Here is a 20,760-nt window from a genome sequence, read left to right as displayed (position 1 = left end):
TCTTAAACTGGTGAAAAGTGGTCAAAGAGGGAAAGCAAACAGAGACTTTCTGCCTTTTGTGACCTTCGAGACCCTCTGGGTAATTCCGTTTCACCTGAACAGGTGACCACAGAGTCCTACCAGGTGACTTTGTTGCTAGGTGACCTCTCCCCTGACAGACCAATTCTCCTGGTTGGGAGCCAGTCTTTTGTCTCGACTGATTACCTTTCAGTGGTCAGGTGCCTAGGGCAATAACCCTGTTTTGTCATTCCTTTGCCACTCACTTTTCCAATTTTGGTCCAACATGGTCACAGGATAATAAAGAAGATAAAGAACCACACATCCAAAAGAGAGGCTGCAGTCTGGTAAAGAGAGATACAGAGTTCCTAAACACAGAACACAGACAGAATTCACCAACTGTACAGACAGATTCTCCAGATCGTCGAAGTGACAGCACCTGTTCCCAGGGTTAACAGGTCCTGGAACCTGAAATAAAACCTCTACTTCCGTCTTTGTCTGGGGTGTCATCTGTAGTGATCTGGGGAGGAGAGCATGGGATTGTGTTACACACCTGTGATAACTCACCAAGAAAGTTGTGAACCATGGTTTTGCCATCTTTATCGTGTGACAGTGAAATGTATGCACTGAGGAAGGCTGAAGAGTGGAGGATTCAGGTTTTGTGGTCACCATCAAGTGTTCCATATTAAATGGCAGGACAAGATCAGAAATGAGCAGTTTTGGGCATCACGCTTTAAGAAAGATGTGAACAAATTGGAGCAAGTTCAGAGGAGCGCAACAAAAATTACAAGAGGTTTAGAAAACATGACATACGAGGAAAGATGGAAAGAACTGACACGTTAAATTTAGAAAATAGATGGCAGAGAGGGGATATAGGTCTTCAAATATGTAAAAGGTTGTTAAAGATAAGTTATCAATTTTTTTCTACATCTACCAATGGTAGGGCAAGAAGTAATCAGTTTAGTTTACAGCAAAGGAGCTTTCGTTTAATATTATGAAAAACTTTCTAACTATAAGGATGGTTAAGCACTGGAACATGTTACCAAGGGAGGCTGTGAAATCCCTGTTCTTGGAGGTTTTTAAGAACAGCTTCGACCAACACTTGTCAGAGATGGTCTACATATACTTAAGCCTGCCTAAGCACCGGGGGTGGACTAGATGACCTCTTGAGGCCCCTGGCAGCCCTACGTTTTTCAGAACCTGTATTTTGTGGCTGAATCCAGTAACCATCTCCATCGTACTGGTTTTGTTTTGGCAGCTTTCTTGATACAGACCTATTATTAGGATGGAAGACTAGCGAATTACAAACCATATTTACCAAGGAGTTAGTCAGTGATCACTTGGTTGCCAAAAGCTTCAGTGACGTGATAAGATTGCCAGTGAAGGACATAGATAGAAAACCCTGCTAGGAGAATGATCTGGGTGATGCTCGATATAAAAGTAACCTATATCCCTCTGGGATTTGCCTTGAAAATCATGATGATGATGAATAGGAAGATGGACTGGTGTACATCCCATTTTGGGGTTTGATCCAACTCCAGCTCATCCATTCTGCATCAATGTGAATGGACAAGTTGGAGAGTTGCATGTGTGCTCTATATGGTCTTGCAAAGAGGCAGGGTGAGGGGCTGGTGCATCTATTGTTTAGATTTTTCTAATTAAAACAAAAATGATTCCTCATAACCAAAAGCAAGAAGGGGATGATATAACTTGGCCCAATCCCCCTTCCAGAAGGTCACCGGTCTGTGTTGTAAGTGGACCCAACTGCTGGATCCCATGTGCTTCTAAACCAGCAGGGTCTGGACTGAGTCTAGTCCCTGTTGCTAACTCTCCAGACTCCAGGGTTCAGACCTCTTGTCTGAGCCCTTCCTCACGATTTAGGACTCCGCAATCCAGACTCCTCAGAACCCCCCTCTCCCCCATCCCCTATTGCTTGCACACAGGCCTCCAGGGTTTCATCTAGCTGTGGTTGCTCCAGCTTCTAGTCTGACACCTTTTGGGACAACATGAGAGGCAAGCAGGAAACACAGGCTTAGTAAAGGAATTTGTTAACCACAGTCATTTTACTCTTAAAAAGTACTAGAGAGATTAGTTATTTTGCAAAGTTACATAAGTCCTGAGATGCACCCTCTACTAACTTAATCTCATCCCTTCTGTACGTCTGAGGTCTTGTTAGTGTTTCAGGCTAGGCAGAGGCCATCCTGCCATCTCTCTCTCCAGCCCAGTCTTCTTGCATGTGGTGGTGAATGGCCCCCTTCACAGAGAAGCAACTCATTCTTAAATATAGTCTGTTCCTTTTTGCTGTGTGCTCCACTGATATGCTGGTCTCGTCCTCTTTCCCCAGGCTCTTGTGGAGAGAGTCCATTGTTCCATGGGGATGGGCCAATAGTTGATTGACAGAGTCAGTGGCCCTAGATTGTTGGCTTGATGGCTTCTCTGGGATCATCTTTGAGTGAAGTGTCAAGCACCTTTCCAGGGTAGGTGAGCCTACTGGAATACATCATAATAACCTTGCATTGGCTAAGATTAGACATGAGTTCAGCACATTACACAAAATGAATGTCATAAATTAAAATGGATGTTAACATACAAAATGGAATTCACATCATTTGTCATACAAACCTATTGAAACAGATTCTCCATTGCTACATTCCTGCACTCAGCATAGAATTGGAGTAGGAGGCAGGTCCTTGATGAAACTTAGAGCAGTCTAAGGACTGTTCTACATTGTGCCATCTTGTAACAGCTCCTTACGGGACATTATTCTGGGTAAGAATAGCCAGAGAGCAATGCATTCTAGTTATACCTCAACCCTCCCTAGAGAACCCACTATAGTGTGGGCTGAACTGGGGAGGCAGCAGAGCTGTTGGGAAAATGCTTTTGTTGGGGTCATCTTGGGGCTGCTTTCACCTCTGCTGTAGCCCCTCTGAGCTAGGCTGGTGGTATAAAAGGGTCAGAACATATTCCAGAATCTGGCTGATTAGGAACACTTCTCTAGAAATGTTTGTACATTCCTGAGAAATATAAAGTATGTTGTTAGTATAGCAGAATGACCAACTTTTGTAATTTGATGTGCGTGGGCCCTCCTAACGTACCCTACTTTGGGAATTTACTCAAGACAGTTTGCCAAAAGCAAAGCATTGGTGTCCAAGAGAGGGCCAGAGATAAGTTATCACTGGCAAGGATTGTCCACAACTCTTCTGCTGGATTTTACAGATGAAATCTACACATAGTGACTGAAAAGCTGGCTTTCCTTTAACTTACAAAAAAAAATGGTGAAGTGATAAAGCGGAATGATACAAAATCAGAAAAGGGGTAAAAGGTATACTGGTGTATCAGGGAAATGACTGTAAATATAAAAAATATTTGAAAGAAACCGTGAAAACAATTGTCTGGTGTTGCATTGAATTGTAGCTAAAATGGAACAAGTATGAGTCCTTTTCAACAACAATACTTGTAAAGACATCAGTGCTGCAAAATATCCTTGTCTCCAAGTCAGCTGTGCAGACTCTTGAAATGTTTTCTGAAGCTTTGTTACACATAGTCCTTTAGCAAAGAAATACAATGAAGTGCTTGAAAAGTTGTGCGTACATTCATTTGAATTATGCCAGTGTATTATCATAAACCTCGTTATTACACAGTTGGTGGGATACGTTCTTTCCTCTTTCCCCAAAGGACATCGGGCATGTGTTGTTATACTGTAAAGCCAGCTTTAAAGTATAAACCCAATAGATTTTCTTAATAAGCTCATTGCTCTACTGTAAATAGCTTGGGGCATAGTAAAAAACCCGAGCCTTAGTTATAGTAGCAAAAGGGTCAACATATCAGATTAGTAACCTTGGCAAGGAAGATATGACTCATTTAAGGAAACTGATATTTGTAGGTCACATTGATAAATACAAGTCTGAATCACCCATCCCAGGGACTTTATACTAGTGAAATTAAAATAAAGATTTAACTCTTTTAAAATTTCTTATTTTAGTGGTAATTTATATAATAGTGAACATCTTCAGGTTGCATAACAGACATTAAACTAATTTATAATGCCTTTCTAGGATAGGTACTGTAAATAATAATTACCATTTTGCAGATGAAGAAACTGATAGAGAGGTTAAGTGATTTGACTAAGGCACAAGGCAAATTAGCAAAAGAACTGGGATTAGAATTAGGGAATTATTGGCTCCCAATCACTTACTCATACCACTGTACTGCCCCTCTAAACAGGTGGATTATCATTTTCTTTCTCTTTGAACAGCTCACTCAGATTTATTCAGGCACAATCTCAAGGGTGATTATATACTAACAAAACTAGATGAAAGACTAAATAGATTTTAGTTTTAATTTGTGGAAGAAAGTAATATGTGACTGTTTTCTATTATTTAAATTTGATGTTTTTCTAAAAATATTGCAGTGGCAGTAGAGCCATATTCCATTCTTATTTTCCATCAAAGAGCTGGTGGGACTTTATGAGAGGCTTTGTTTTTGTTTTTTTTTAAACCGGTCAGCTGCATTTTTTATGTCTTATATGTTTTTAGCAAGATCAGTCCCAGTAGCATAAGGTGTTTTTACCTTTTCCTTCACAGTTCATCTGCACATTAGTACTTATTCCACACCTGAAGTCATTATTTTTATAACTGCATAATGACTTAAACAGCAGTCAGTTATTATGCTACTTAATCCAGTTTTTAATTGTCCAGTCATACAAAAATGTTTATATTAAACTATTATACATTCTCTTTTACAAATACCAGAAAGTGTGGGATACATCCTGTAGATGTTAGAGATTGGTTCTTTAGGAAGACACAAAATCAACATTTCATTTGTTTGGCTTTGTTAGGACAATACCCCGGGTTCATAGACTCAGACTTTATGGCCAGAACGGACCATTATGATCATCTAGTCTGACCTGCACATTGCAGGCCACAGAACCTCACCCACCCACTCCTTTAATAGACCCCTAACCTCTGGCCGAGTTACTGAAGTCCTCACATCATGATTTAAAGACTTCAAGTTACAGAGAATTCACCATTTACACTGACCCACAGCATTCATCGTTTAGTTTTCTGATCTCCATGTTCTAACACAATGCTAAGTGTTTCAGTTGTTTAACTCAAACAAAACACTGTTCTTTGATATTTTATATTTGTAAAAAACATAATACAACGAAACATGTAACTAACAAGTGTGCCAATGACCATGATTATTTATTTTTATAATCTGTTCTTGTATTTCGGACTGTAAATTTCTGAGACAGGGACACTGTCTTAATGTGTTAGCAAAGAGCCTTGCACAATGGGGCCTATCACAGGGTGAGCTGACCTTTTAAAGGGGCTTGAGGGTCAGCTGCACATAGTCCTAGGACCTAGGCTCAGGCCACCTGCCCTGGTGAAGGGAATAGGTCCTAGGATCACAGGGTATAAAGGTGAGATTCTGAACCAGGCCCGCTGGGATAGAAAGAACAGCCTGAGTTCAGGTAAAGGAACAGGGAGATTCTTTCTCCTTAGCTCCTGAGCAGAGTTCCTGGGAAGGGAGCTCTGTAGAGAGTAGGGGAGGACTTGGTTTGTATGTGGAGCTTATGTTGAATTGTTTTATGTTTGAGAAATGAAACTGAACCCTGCAGGAAAAGAAATTAATCTTAATGTCATAGGGAGGTTGTTGGGTGTTGGGGTTTTTTTTATGCACTGGTTTAGAGAGCCCCATTCTGGTTAGTCCTGCGAATGTTACCACAATGTAAATGATAAAGAATAATGAAGTTTTAAAAATAAAATTCCAGAAAACAGGTTAGATTTTGTTAAACTTCAATGACAAACCAAACAACAAAACAAAACTACCTTTTGGGTCTAAGCTACCCAATAGTATTCCTTTACCCCTAGTGATATCCTGAAGGGTTTGAAATGAAAATTAGCCATGCAGCTACAAACAAAAATCTAATGATCACCAAGAAAAAGTGTCCTTTACAGTTTCCTTTAAAAACTAAATCTTTACCAAGCATTGTGTATAGGTTCTACTTATTTGTGAGAGGTCACACCCAATAGTTGTTTGTTTCCCAGTTCAGATTTACTTAGGGAATTCCAGCTGGGCATATCAGATTTATTTAGGGAATCTGTCTGGCAAGTTACAGCAGTAAATACGGCAAACAGTCCCTCTGTCATATTCTGCCTGTTGTGTACACAAGCAAGCATAAGAACATAACATAAGAATGGCCATACCAGATCAGATCAGAGGTCCATCTGGCCCTAGTATCCTGTCTTCTAGCAGTGGTCACTACCAGTTGCTTCAGAGGGAATGGACAGAACAGTGAGTTTACAGTGATCCATCCTATGTCGTCCAATCCCAACTTCTGGCAGTTGAAGGTTTAGGGACACTCAGAGCTTGGGGTTACATCTGTGACCATCTTGGCTAACAGCCAGTGATTGATCCTCCATTAATTTATCTAATTCTTTTCTGAACCCTTCACAACATCCCATGGCAACAAGTTCCACAGGTTAACTGTGCATTGTGTGAAGAAGTATATCTTTGTTTTAAACCTGCTGCCTATTAATTTCATTGGATGACCCCTGCTTCTTGTGTTATATGAAGGGGTAAAGAACACTTCCCTATTCACTTTCACTATACCATTCATGATTTTATAGACTTCTATCATATTGTCCCTTAATTGTCTTTTTTCTAAACTTGAACAATCCCAGTCTTTTTAATCTCTCTTCATATGGAAACTCTTCCATGCTTCTAATAATTTTAATTGCCCATCTCTGTATCTTTTCCAATTCTAGTATATCTTTTGAGATGAGGCGACCAGAACTGCACAGAGCATTCAAGGTTTAGACAAACTATGGATTTAGATATATAGTGGCATTTTTTTTGGTTCTCTTACTGTTTGTTTATTTACAATTGGAATATATGTTTTTAAATCGTCTCCATGCAGTTTGCAGGCATTTCACCCCTGTAACTGTCCCTTTTAATTTCCATTTAACTAGCTTCCTCATTTTTGTGTAGTTTCCCTTTTTGAAGTTAAATGCTATTCTAGTTAGTTTCTTTTTCATTTACCCCTTCCCCCCCCCCCGGATGTTACATTTAATTCCATTATGGTTGCTATTACCAAGCAGTTCAACTATATTCTCTTTTTGGACCAGCTTCTATGTTCTACTTAGGGCTAAATCAGGAATTGCCTCTCCCCTTGTGGATGACAGGACAAGCTGCTTCATGAAGCAATCATTTAATGTGTGTAGAGATAAAATTTCTATATTTCCCCCCCCCCCGCGAGGTGACAAATACCCTGTCAATATGAGAATAGTTGAAAACCCTCAATATTATTGTGTTTTCTGACTTTGTAGCCTCTCTAATCTCCCAGAGCATTTCACAGTTGCTGTCGTTATCCTGGTCAGGTGGACAGTAGTATATTTATCTAGCTATGCTTTAATTGTTCAAAGGTGGAGTTTCTCGCCATAAAGATTCTATGGTACAACTTGATTCATTGAAGATTTTTACTTTCTTTGACTTTATGCTTTCTTTCACATATAGTGGCATTCCCCCACCAATGCAACCTACTCGATCATTCCTATATATTTTGTACCCTGGTATTACCACCTCCTGTTGATTATCCTCATTCTACAAAGTGTCTGTGATGCCTATTATATCAATATCCTCATTTAAAGCTAGGCCTCTAGTTGTCCCATCTTAGTATTTAGACTTCTGGCATTTGTATAGAAACACTTGTACATTTGGTCAATAATTAGTTGCTTGCCCTTATCTATTATATTTAAATGGGACTGTTTTATATTTGACTGTTCCTCACTATCTGTCCTTTTCCAACTTCTTTCCTATCCTCTTTACTACCATATAGAGTTTATTCATTAATAAATTCATCCCTAAGGGATGTCTCTGCCCAAACCGTGTGCTCCTCCACACCTGTCATCTTTCCTCCAGCCCTTAGTTTAAAAAATTCTCTACAACCTTTTTAATTTTACATGCCAGCAGTTTGGTTCTATTTTGGTTTAGGTGGAGCTCATCCTTCCTGAATAGGCTCCTCCTTCCCCAAAAGGTCAACCCCTGGGAAAAGGGAAGGAGGAGCCTATATAGGAAGGATGAGTTCCACCTAAACCAAAACAGAACCAAACTGCTGGCATGTAAAATTAAATATAATATAATAGGTAGTTCCTAATAAACCTAAAACTCTCCTCCCTACTCCATTGTCTCATCCACACATTGAGACCATGCAGTTCTGCCCATCTTCTTGATCCTGCCCATGAAACTGGAAGCATTTTGGAGAATACTACCATGGAGGTTCTGAACGTTAATCTCTTACCTAGTAGTCTAAATTTGGCCTTTGGGACCTCTCTCCTACCTGTTCCTATGTCATGGGTACCTACATGTACCATGACCACTGACTCCTCCCCAGCATTGCATGCAAATCCATCTAGATTTTTTGTGAGATCCTCATCCTTTGCACCCAGCAGGCAGTTTACCAGGCAGTTCTCCCAGTCATTGCAACCCAACTATTTTACTAATAGTAATTAAATTATTACCTGGCTCTTCCTAATAACAGGGTTCCCTGAAGGGGTAACCTCAGTGCAAGAGCATACCATGACATCTCCTTCCCCGAGACTTTCATCCTCCTCAGTAGCACAGAGGTCATCAGACTGGGGATGGAACCGCTGTATTGTCTCCCTGAAAGTCTTCTCTCTCTCTCTCTCTCTCTCTCTCTCTCCTCCCCCCCCCCCCTTAGCTTTTCTAGTTCAGCCACTCCAGTCTCAAGAGCTTGTACTGTTTCTCTGAGGGTAATGGACTGTTTGCACTATATAAAATAAGCTGGATAGCCTCCGCTCTGTTGCTGGACTTCTGCCTGCATTATTTTTACTCTGTTTTTTATTTGTTTTTGGGAGGAGCGTGGGGATGGGAGGCTATTAGCCTAAGTTTGGAGTATGTTGATTAGGCATATCTGCCTCTTGCACTTCCTCTCTAAACTCCACTGTAAAAATCCCCTCTGTTGGCTAGGATGACCAGATAGCAGGTGTGAAAAATTGGGACGGGGGTGGGGGGTAATAGGTGCTTGTATAAGACAAAACCCCAAATATCAGTACTGTCCCTCTAACATCGGGACATCTGGTCACCCTACTGTTTGCTAGCTCCTCTCGTTGCTTAGGAGCTGGCTTTTTAAACCCCTGTTCTCCTTGAGTTAGCTCCTTCTCCTTCTCCAGGGAACCTAAAGGGATTGTGGATCAAAAGATAGCAGGCTAGAGCTTCATTAGTAAACTCTCAGCCTAGCCTAGCAGGCCGCTTGGCCCAGCACACAGCGCCCACAACCTAGAGCTTCTATCTTCTTATTTTATTGGTGCTTTTATTATACTACATTAGCACTTCTGTTATAGATGTAAGAGTGTTGTTCTACCGAGTAATCGTTACAAACAGGATAGCGCTAGTAATAGAAGCATGCTGGAAAAAGTGTTCAGCCTATGTGTATTCTGAAATATTACTGTGTTCCTGCTATATGGGTTTTAGCCATAATAGTGGCTTTGGACGGATCACAATATCAAACCTTTTATTTCTGTACTAGCTTTTCATCATCCCCTTTAATCCTTTTTCTGCACAAATCCTTACCAATCTATCTCTCTCGAAAGAACCTACTACTACACCAAATGGCCACAACTACTAGTGGTGAGGAGAAAACAATTTGGTAAAAGTGTGTGTGCAGAAGTGTGAAAGGGGGTGCAGAGTTAAGGTTGCAGTGCCTGCTTTGTGCTGTGTGGGGGTTATGGTAAAGTGTTGCTTGTGAGCGGAGGAGTAGAGGGCATGTACCATTAAGGGGCTTAACTTTCCATGTTTTGTTTTTTTGGGTCAGGTATATTTATATGTAGCATCCCTAGCTGTTTCACAACTGAGGTTGTGTGTGTGCTAATATATAACTGATAATATACCACCAATGATTCAAGGAAAAAGCCTCCACTTCATTTTCCTAAAACAGTTGAGCTTGGGATCTCTTACTTGAAACATGTTGTGCTGAATGAAACAAGATTCCTCCCTAAAGACCAAATCCCAGTAGTAATGCTTTGAAAAAGTATTCAGGAAGGACCATGCACCATCACATTTCCCAATATTTAGACTACTGTTCAGTAGTCTGGGGAGGCACCTGTAAGAATGTACACATTAGCTAGAGACTCACCATGTCTGAGTCTCTAGGGTTATCCTGGGACTTCTGAGAGAGATTGTATTTCTTCGCATGCTGCCTATATTTATCCTGTTATCTCTAGCAGGAGTCACTGCTTCAGCAAATTACTCTTAACTGTAGATTGAAAGGAATGTCAAATTTAAGAGTAATGTATCTTTCCCTAAGCAAGCCCCTAGAGCTCACTAAATATCGAGGCTCAGAACAACCTAGGATCTTAAGTTTTCATCTGTTTGTTTGTTCTGGCTGTAATCTCTTCAAGGCAAGGGTGCTGTCATGTTCTCAGATTTGTAGGCAGTGCTATTAAGTGATGCCTATAGTTAGGGTTGCCTAAAACTTTTTATTACAAGATCCTGTTTTCAGTTGCTTATAGCTTTGACAAACTTTAAACTATTTGGTCTAAAAGTTTCCATTAAAAGTTCCAGTAAAAATGGTTTCTCATAGACTCATAGACTCATAGACTTTAAGGTCAGAAGGGACCATTATGATCATCTGGTCTGACCCCCTGCACGCTGCAGGCCATAAAACCGTCCCCGCCCCTTCCCTGGACTCTGCTGCTGAAGTCCCCAATCCTGTTATTAGTGACCTCAATCGGCAGAGACCCTCCTGCTAGAGATCCCTGCCCCATGCTGCGGAGGAAGGCGAAAAACCTCCAGAGGCTCAGCCAATCTGCCCTGGAGGAAAATTCCTTCCCGACCCCAAATATGGCGATCAGTAAGACCCCGAGCATATAGGCAAGAGTCTCCATCCTGACCCCTTTTAGCCATTATGCTATTTACCTACCATTGCTTGGTTTTCCTTGACAACTATGTTTTACCATTAAACCATTCCCTCCATAAACTTATCTAACTTAATCTTAAAGCCAGACAAGTCCCTGAAGGTTTCTAACACCTTCAAGTTTGAAATTTGGCAAGGGGGACACCCTGGGGTCAGTTGCATGCCTTTTGTTGTCCCCATGAAAATCCCCCTACATTTGGCCGAGGTTATTCGCCTCTGAAAATCACCTTTCAGAATTTGCTGAGGTTTGTTAGTTTCACAGCTAAGTTCTCCAAAGATGCTGTCTGCATTGAGTATGCTGCTGCCCAGGGCTGCAAGTTCTGAGTAGGACTTTCCCTGCAATCGCTGCTCCCTGATGCTAGGGGTTGCTGTGGCACCAACACAGGAACTGTGAGTGGGGATAGTCTCTCCGTTGCTCTCACTGCTCCCCCTGATGTTGCCCAGGCAACCAGGAAGAGTAGGAAGTTATCTTCCCTGATGCAGAGAGAGGTATAGGAGCTGGCTGGGGGATGGGGAGATATGCTCGGAGAAGAAGGGTCTTTAACAATAATGCACACTCACCTCCAGATCGTCAATTCCTGAGATCCAGCGTTCCTCTGCTGTCTAAAATAAGGCCAGAAGGATGATTAGATCATTTATTCTGACCTCCTGTGTATCAGAGGCCATTAAATTTCATCCAGTCTAGTGAATGGCAGTGAAACCCATTGCCAAAGTTTGCATCTCATCCCCCTCTAATGACTAGTACACTCAGGGTACGTCTTCACTACCCGCCGGATCGGCAGGTAGCAATCGATCTATCGGGGATAGATTTATGGCGTCTCGTCTAGACGTGATAAATCGATCCCTGAATGCGCTCCCCGTCGACTCCGGAACTCCACCAGGGCGAGAGGCAGAAGCGGAGTTGACGGGGGAGCCGCAGCCATCGATCCCGCGCCATGAGGATGGGAGGTAAGTCGATCTAAGATACGTCGACTTCAGCTATGCTATTCTCGTAGCTGAAGTTGGGTATCTTAGATCGATTCCCCCCCTCCTCCCTCCAGTGTAGACCAGCCCTCAGAGAGTAACTATTGCTACCAGTTAGTCTGTTAATTCAAATTGCAGAGGTCTGTGCTGTGGGTCTATAGGTTCCAACCCTGCTAATGACCCAGACAGTGATCAGTACCGTTCCATATGATAGAATTTGTTTTTTCAGTTTGCTTTTTTAAAAACATAGGAAATTACATACAAAAAAACTACATTAAAAGAACTTAACAGTTACAAAGTCAAAAGCATTCAAAAATAAGCAAATGTGGCAGGATACCCGTGGATAAAACAATGTAACCATGTAATTAAAATTGAATCATAATACATAATACTCCTCGCCCCCCCCCCCCCCCGCCCCAGCTTGCCTGCTGCTTCAGGCTTCCCGCGAATCAAATGTTCGCGGGAAGCAGGGGAGGGGGAGGGGCAGGGGCAGGGGGCGAAGCGTCCAGGGGAGGGGGCGGAGTTGGGGCGGGGCAGGGGAAGGGGAAGGGGCGGAGTTGGGGCGGGGCCAGGGCTCATGCAGTGTCCTCTTTTTGGACACTTAAAATATGGTAACCCTATGTAATATAAATATTAAATAAATGAATCTGCAGTTGTTCAGAATGAGCATTTCTTTCTAGAGGAAAAGAACATGCTAGTGAGGACCGGAATGGTAAGGTTTTTGCTGGGCCTGTGTTTTGTAGCCATTCATTCATTCATTCTAATTGGAATTAGATTTAGGGCCTGTATCTCCCCTGCCTTGCACCTTGTGTAGTCATTTACATCTGTGCAAAATAGGTGTAAAATGCTATTGTAGGAAGTGTAGAAGAGAAGTAGCATATGGGGAGAATTGAGAGAGAGAATTTTGACAGGAAGGGAGGACAGAGTAAAAGACTGAGGGAGAAGTAGGAAAATCTATGGAGTTTAGTTGAGAGGCAGAAGTGAGTGAGGGGAAAGAAATAAAGGATATATGGAATGGGATAAAGCTGACAGATTGCGGAATTCACAGGTGTGCTGCAGCCACAAGTTTCTTCCGCATAGTGTACCCTCTGTGAAGGGGTTCTCCCAACAGGTGAAGTGTGGCCTCTGAAACCCCTAGAAGAGCTCCCAGTTCAGGGACTACTATTAGTGTGTTGAGGATGGGAGAGGGTACATGGCTGGGGCAGTCCTGTGCTCTGGCTATTCCCCAGCTGCAGTGCCCACAGGCGACCTCGAGTAGCCAGACACAGGAAGGAAGCTAACCAAAGTAGTACAACAATCACCAATAGAGAACTCCATGGGGCTGGGACACTGTGGTTTTGTAGGGGAGGGTCTTTGTTTCTTCCCAACTTTGTGGGCAAAATTACTTCACTGCCTGCAATTTCTATTACAATCACTGTATCCTCTACTTGTAACACACACCCACACACACCATAATATAAATGTTAAATAAACAATAATACCCATTCATTGACATTCAAAATAGGAAATCTTGGCAGTGAAGTTGCAGAAAACTTTAGACATGATAAAGATAAGGAATCCACGTTATTTCAAGGTTCATCCCACTTTTATTGTCGTTTACTTCATTTTAGGTCCATCTCATGCCTTTGGGTTTTGTGGGATTGAAATATGCCATACAACCAAAATATGCCCATGAACATAGGTTGCCACAGAGTAATGAAATAAACCCATGAAAGTTAATTTGTAGACACTAAATAATTTAGCCTCGTGCCACCCCTTGGAATGTTATCCCCATTAGGCAGATGGAAAAACCAAGGCACAGAGGAGATAAATGCTGTGGTAGAGCTTGGACTAGATCCCAGATATTTTGACTCCCCAGTGTTATGTTTTAAACCTCAAGACCTTCCCTCCCTCCTCAAGGTAGGTATTATATTATTGCTTTTTGATGATGTATTTAATTTAGAATTTTCCCTTTATCTTTTAAATAAATAAAATAAACTGTTTAAATAAAAAAAGCAGAGATGTTTAATTAGTAACCCCCCAAAAGTTCCAACTATGAGAAGAGCTGAGCTACTAAACTCAATGAGTTGCAGGTATTCAGCATATGACAGGATCAGGCCTTACACTTGTAGATTAACAGGCCTTGGTAGAGCTCTTAGCTGGAATGTACAGGCTTTTTTAAGCACTTCGCTATTTACACTGTCAAGCTAAATATAAAATATGAGCTCCTTTGGCCCAACAGCTTTGCTGTATCAAAGTGACAGCCTGGGTAACGAAAAAGCTGAGGCTTCATAGATATGCTGTGCTTGTGCTTCAGTAGCGGTGGTCATGAGTACATTCTATTGGCCTGGTTGTGAACTAAGGACCTGATCCTTCAAACTTATAGGCACAATTAATAGCCCCCAGCACAGGAGGATCTTATAGTCCCAACACAGGTCATCAAAGGAAACAGTGGTTTCAAAATTAAAACAATTTTCCAGTTATACTTAGAGAACTAAGAAATAAAAAAGCATTAGTTATTTCTATCCCACCCAGCCCTCAGTATTATAACCACACCTAAACTGATCCATACCAAATGTCAACTGTAGGGCTTGAGTCACAACTACCTTGTACCTTGGTAGTCATTTACAACTGAGCAAAATGGTGCTACAATAGCAGCACGGGCTGAGGGATGTGCTGGCCGCCGCTTCCCGCCGCCCCCATTGGCCTGGAGCGGCGAACCGCGGCCAGTGGGAGCCGCGATCGGCCGAACCTGCGGACGTGGCAGGTAAACAAACCGGCACAGCCCGCCAGGGGGCTTACCCTGGCGAGCCACATGCCAAAGGTTGCCGATCCCTGCTTAATTAGATACTCAAAAAGCCACAATCAAGGAAGAAGACCATACTGATTAAAAAACTGACCTGATTTAGAGGGAAGTGAAGCTGTAAAATAAATAAATAAATGTTAAATGTCTAACAGATGGAAGAAATGGGAAGTTTAGAGTTATGAATATAAATCAGAATGTATGAATTATAGAAAATTGATAAGGGAAGCATAGACACACAAGGAGAACTCTATGGCCAGCAGAATTAAGTATATTAGGAACATAAAGAATCTTAACAATGGTGTTAGTTCATTAATATGTGAAAATGGTAGCATTATCAAAAATAATGCACAAGTGGCAGAATTGTTCAATAAATATTTTTGTTTTGTATTTGGGGAAGAAAACAGATGACCTAGTCATGTCATATATTATAACACTCATGTCATATATTATAACATCTCCATCAGCATCTCAGGAGAATGGTAAAATAGCAGCTACTAAAGTTAGGCATTTTAAAATCAGCAGATCCTGATAACTTGTATCCAAGAGTTTTTTAAAAGAGTTGGCTGAGAAGCTTGGTGGACCATTAAAGCTGATTTTTAATAAGTTTTGGAGCACTGGGAAATTTCCAGAAGACGATAAGAAAGCTAATGTTATGCCACTATTTTAAAAGGGTAAACCGGATTACAGGTGCAATTATAGGCCCGTCAGACTGACATAAATCCCGAGCAAGATAATAGTGAGACTGAATTAAAGAAGGGTGATATAAGTAATGCAATCAACCTGGGTTTATGGAAAATACATCCTGTCAAACTAACTTAATGTCTTTTTTAAAGTTTACAAGTTTGGTTGATGAAGCTAATAATGTTGATGAAATATACTTAGACTTCTGTAAGGCATTTAACTTGGTACCACATGACAGTTTGATTAAAAATCTAGAATGATGTAATGTTAACGTGGCACACATTAAATGGATTAAAAGCTGACTTAACTGATAGGTCTTCAAAAGTAATTATAAATGAGGAATCATCATGAAATGGGTGTGTTTCCAGTGGGGTTCCATGGGGATCGGTTCTTGGCCCTATGCTTTTTAAAATTGTTATCAGTGACCTGAAAGAAAACATAAAATGATCACTGATAAAGTTTGAAGATGACACAAAAATTGGGGAAGTGGTAAATAATGAAGGAATACAGATCACTGATTCAGAGAGATCTGGATCGCTTGGTAAATAGCACAAGCAAACAATAAGCATTTTAATACGGCTAAGTGTAAATGTATACATCTGGGAACAAAGAATGTAGGCATACTTACAGAATGGGGAACTCTCTTCTGAGAAGCAGTGACTCTGAAAGAGATTTGGCAGTTGAGGTGATTAATCAGCTGAACATGAGCTCCCAGTGTGATGCTGTGACCAAAAGAGTTAATATGATCCTAGGATGTGTAAATAAGTGAATCTTGAGTAGGAGTAGAGAGTTTATTTTACCTCTGTATGTGGTGCTGGTGCGACTGCTGCTGGAATAGTATGTCCAGTTCTGGTGCCACAGTTCAAGAAGAATGCTGATATATTGCAGAGGGTTCAGAGAAGAGCCACAACAATGATTAAAGGATTAGAAAACCTGCCTTATAGTGATAGACTCAAACAGCTTGTTCTATTTAGTTTAACAAAGAGAAAATTAAAGGGTGACTTGATTACATGAGGAACAGATATTTAATAATGGGCTCTTCAATCTAGCAGAGAAAGGTATGACAGGATCTAATGGCTGGAATTTGGAGCTAGACAAATTTAGACTGGAAATAAGGTGTATTTTTTTCGACAGTGAGGGTAATTAACCATTGGAACAATTTACCAAGGGTTATGGTACATTCTCCATCACTGACAATTTTTAAATCAAGATTGGATGTTTTTCTAAAAGATCTGGAATATTTGGGGGAAGTCTATGGCATGTGTTATACAGGAAGTCAGACCAGATGATCACAATGATGTCCTCTGGCCTTGGAATCTTTTAGTTTATGAATCTTCCTCTGTTCTTCCTCTGTCTTTCACTCCCCCCACAACCCCCAGCTTCCCAAACAACTCTTCCCCTGCCCTTCTTACAAAGGACAGTTTCTCTTTTAAATGCCCCCTCACCAAGTTGTTCCACATTCTAAGTCCCACCTGAGTCTGTGTCAGTGGGAGCTGCTTGGATGCTCCGTACTTCTGAAAATCAGGACACTTACTTAGTTGCCTAAATATGGATTTAGAAGCCAAACTTTAGACATTTTTAAAAATGTTGGTCAATATTGGTTAGGCACTCAAAGTCAGGAAATACCAAAGTTAAGTTTGCATGTGTAACCTTAACTATACCCCCTTGTACATATGCTGTGTTTAATTACATTATAATATACACTATTAAATATTGTCATATAATACAGTTTTTCTATAAGCATGGATGGAGCTTCTTATAGAACTGTGTACTATAGAATATGATTATTATTTTCTCAATGTACTTTTAATAGAAATGACTTTGTTGATTCTACTTAGCTTACAAAATAGCTTCATTATTCAATAAAAGTAATCACTTCTTTGCTCTGGTAGAATCTGCATAAAACACTTAATTATTCAACCAAGTTTGTATGTTTTTAAAGAACAGTTAGAGCAGAAATCATGTCTACAGTCATCTTGTCTACAGATAAAGCTTATTTTTTGTAGTAATGTATTGTGATGTATATTTGTGTCAAACTCTTTGGCCTTCAATTATACTTTATTAAAAAAACATGAATACATTTTAATTAAGAAACAGTTTAGGTTCACAATAAAAGTAAATGCTTAGAGAACATTTAAACAATTAGAAGCTTACTGCAACCTTACATGAAACCTTTTAGAAATGGTCTGTAGTTTTAAAAAATCCAATTAACATTCTTTCTATTAGAAACGGGTTTTCCTGTTATAAAGACAAAACCACTTTTTTCCCCAAGAGACAAGAAATTCATACAAAATTCTACCATCTTCATTTTTTATAAACAGAACAAATAATAAGTAGCTGTTTACAACACTCAATAATGCAATCTAAAGGACTAACTGATAAATTAATTAGAAATGGTGGCTCTAATACATTATTTTGGAATCTAAGCACATTAGATTGAATTGTTTCAGAAGCAGCATGCCTAATTATTGTATCTTCTACATTCATCTGTTTGAGTCATTCCCAATTTTTGGATTGTTGCCTAGAATATTGCTGCAATACCTGTTTCAATTGGTTATTCCCTTGTCATGAATAACTTCATGAAAGAGGCTGATTTTTAATATTTTGTTTAATTTAAGTCTGCACTAGTTTACTGCATTAACTGCACATTTTCAGTGTCCATGATAAAAATGTGGTGGTTGTTTTTCAAAATGTTGATTTTTAAAAGGTTGAATATAAACTGATATTTTATTTGTTTTGTCAGGTCAATTATTAAAAAGTGCCTTTGTGAAGTCACTTTTATGAGAGAGGACTGCGACGCCTGAATGTGTTTTCAAAATATGATCTCTGCCAGCTAGACATCGCCCTGACCTTATATGTCACAGAAGACACCTCAACTGTCTTGGTTTGCCAATTTCTTGATGTGAAACTGGCTTCCATATTAAAAAAGCTGAAGAAAGAATTACTGCCAGGACGTGAATAAGCTGACTGGATTGCTTTTCCTGTGTAATCAATACCAGCAAGCAGCCTGCAAAGAATTAATATTATATCAAGGAGTGCCATTGCACTGAAGTAACTTTATTTAAAACAGTTGTGTCAGCGATCCAATCAAGAGACTCAGATATTTTACAGCCAGAGATGCTACTGAGCATGATTTTTTTGCAGCCAAAAGTCTACAAGTGGGACATATTGATTGATGAGTGACTGCTTGCTGATAAATTGTCTTTGCTCATTCTGCTTTGTGTGTATTGGGCTCCATTAAGCAATTTATTACTTCATTGCCGATAGAAAAAAAGTACAGAGCGTCTCTCTCTCTCAACTATAGTTTTTGGAATTGTTGTAGATTGGCTTGGCATAATTCACTTAATAGTTATTCACAAAACAAAAATCAGTTTCCATCATGGCTTTGAATGTTGCTCCTGTAAGAGATACAAAATGGCTGACATTAGAAGTGTGCCGACAGTTTCAGAGAGGAACTTGTTCACGCTCTGATGAGGAATGCAAATTTGCACATCCCCCCAAAAGTTGCCAGATTGAAAATGGAAGAGTTATTGCCTGCTTTGATTCCCTAAAGGTAAGGAAGAAAGTTGCATGTGTTAATGAAAATACTAATACTTTACATCAAAAATATAAATAATAATTTCATCTTAATGTTCAGACATTCGAAACAATTTGTTCTAGGAGTACTGCATGTGTTCCAGACCTTGTTTGTCTTAAGTTTTGTTTATTCAAGCTTTAAAATAATTTGTGTTTCAGTGTTTTCCTGTCAGATGTAAATGTCTGTTGTTTACACCTCCAAACTGTGTAAGACTATGGAATGCCCGATTATTGACATCTGATATGACCATTGTGTTCACACGAGTACCTTTCATGCATTATCATTGTTCCATGTCAAATGAAAACAAATGTCTGGTTTAAAACTTAGGCCATTGTGCCATTGATGATAAAGCAAATTACAATAAATTAAAGGGTTTAATTTAGATCCACAGAAGAAAGAAAACAGAGTTATGGCCTTTACTTCAACTTTAACTCACCGTATCATGCCTACTCTAGGTATTGGGAGGTCTAAGCTGAGTCCATAACATTACTAGTCATATGTACTGCTGTTTCTACAATATAGACTATGAAGTAAGTTAAGAATAGAGTGGAAGCTTACAAGTACACTCTTAAGAGTTAACATTGGTAGACAATCATGTTTCCTAACTTCTCATATCTTACAACTTACTTTAGCATTGTTAAACAAACGAGGCATAAACTTACGGGACTTTGAGACAAAAGCTTTTTATGTTTAAGTATATATGCATATTTTTAGCATATAAAAACAATCAGTTGGACAGGAGGGAGAAATACAACTTGAATGATAGGCATGTTCAGGGTACTCGTAAGCTGCCAGAAGCTGGTCCAGGTTTCTCTTTAATGACAGGTGGGTGCTGGAGAGGCGCCTGTGAGAACATCTGAGGCTTTCTGGTGTTGAAGACAACAGTTATTTAAAGAATAAGGAAAAGTGTAGAGTTTATCAAAAATGTGAGTTTGAATGCAGGAAAAAATAAGTGAAATGTGGTGGGAAAGAACAAGTGGTGAGCAGGCAATGGGGCCACTTACTGTTTTCTCTTTTTTTTTAGTTGGCTGAGATTTTGCCTATTTTATCCATTAACTTCCGCGTGCATTTACGCCACTCAAAGACAGGGCTGGTGCAATACACTGACCCATATCTGGCTGTAGTGGGAGTGAGAATGATTGAGGGAAAGGGGGACTGATTTTGTAGAGGACAAACAATTGTTGCTGCTATCACCAAAGCAAGAGATCAACTCACTGGGCTTACCATGAGAGGGAGGCCTGTCTAGGTTTTGTATGAACAGGTAATTGGCTCTGTTGGGCAAGGCAGCTTTGGATTTTCCCCCATCTGAAGTCAGTTATCGTAGTCTTTGACTTCACTGCAGTGCTCAAGGAACGGACCGCCCTACTCTGATTCTCTGTTTTGCACTGGCTTGGGGTTACTAGTTATTGGGTGAGGTCAGCTGTTCTTAGGCAGGAGCAAGACACCTGGCTGAAGTTGGTTAATTTCATTTCAAACCTCTCTGCAGAAAAAGACAGCATTTCTTTGTCTGGGTCAAGCCTTCTGGGGAGGGATTTGCCCTGGCAATTCTGCAGAGATAGGTGTGAGGCCCCACAGGTCTCTAAGCAACCCACGTATCCCAGCCACTCTCTGCCAGGTTGCTGGGCTGAGTGGCTCATGGAACCCTAGCCCCACCAGAGGCACCACCCCCAGGAGTCTTGATTGGGAGAGTGCTTGGACCCACCAGTTGGTCTGGCTGTACTACTTAAGCCAGAAAGAGGCAACTGGGTGAGGCCCTGACTGGCTGCTACATTGGACCCTGCCTTCTTGCCTGAGTCCTGCTTTGCTGCTGTGTTCCTGATC

General features: G+C 40.5%; 1 protein-coding gene across 44 annotated transcripts in view; it reads left to right on the top strand.

Annotated features, from left to right (window-relative positions):
- The window catches only part of MBNL2 (muscleblind like splicing regulator 2), a 146,775-nt gene that overhangs the window by 34,898 nt on the left and 91,117 nt on the right, over positions 1-20,760 (top strand). For all 44 annotated transcript variants that reach the window (XM_065592960.1, XM_065592916.1, XM_065592861.1 and 41 more), the window contains one exon: positions 18,106-18,915. In XM_065592960.1, the coding sequence (XP_065449032.1) occupies positions 18,742-18,915 (174 nt within the window). In that variant the 5' untranslated portion in view covers positions 18,106-18,741. The remainder of the gene's footprint in view (positions 1-18,105; positions 18,916-20,760) is intronic.

Source organism: Chrysemys picta, chromosome 1 (genome assembly GCF_011386835.1).
Source record: "Chrysemys picta bellii isolate R12L10 chromosome 1, ASM1138683v2, whole genome shotgun sequence".
Taxonomy (NCBI): Eukaryota; Metazoa; Chordata; order Testudines; family Emydidae; genus Chrysemys; species Chrysemys picta.
This window is presented reverse-complemented; position numbering and strand designations above follow the sequence as displayed.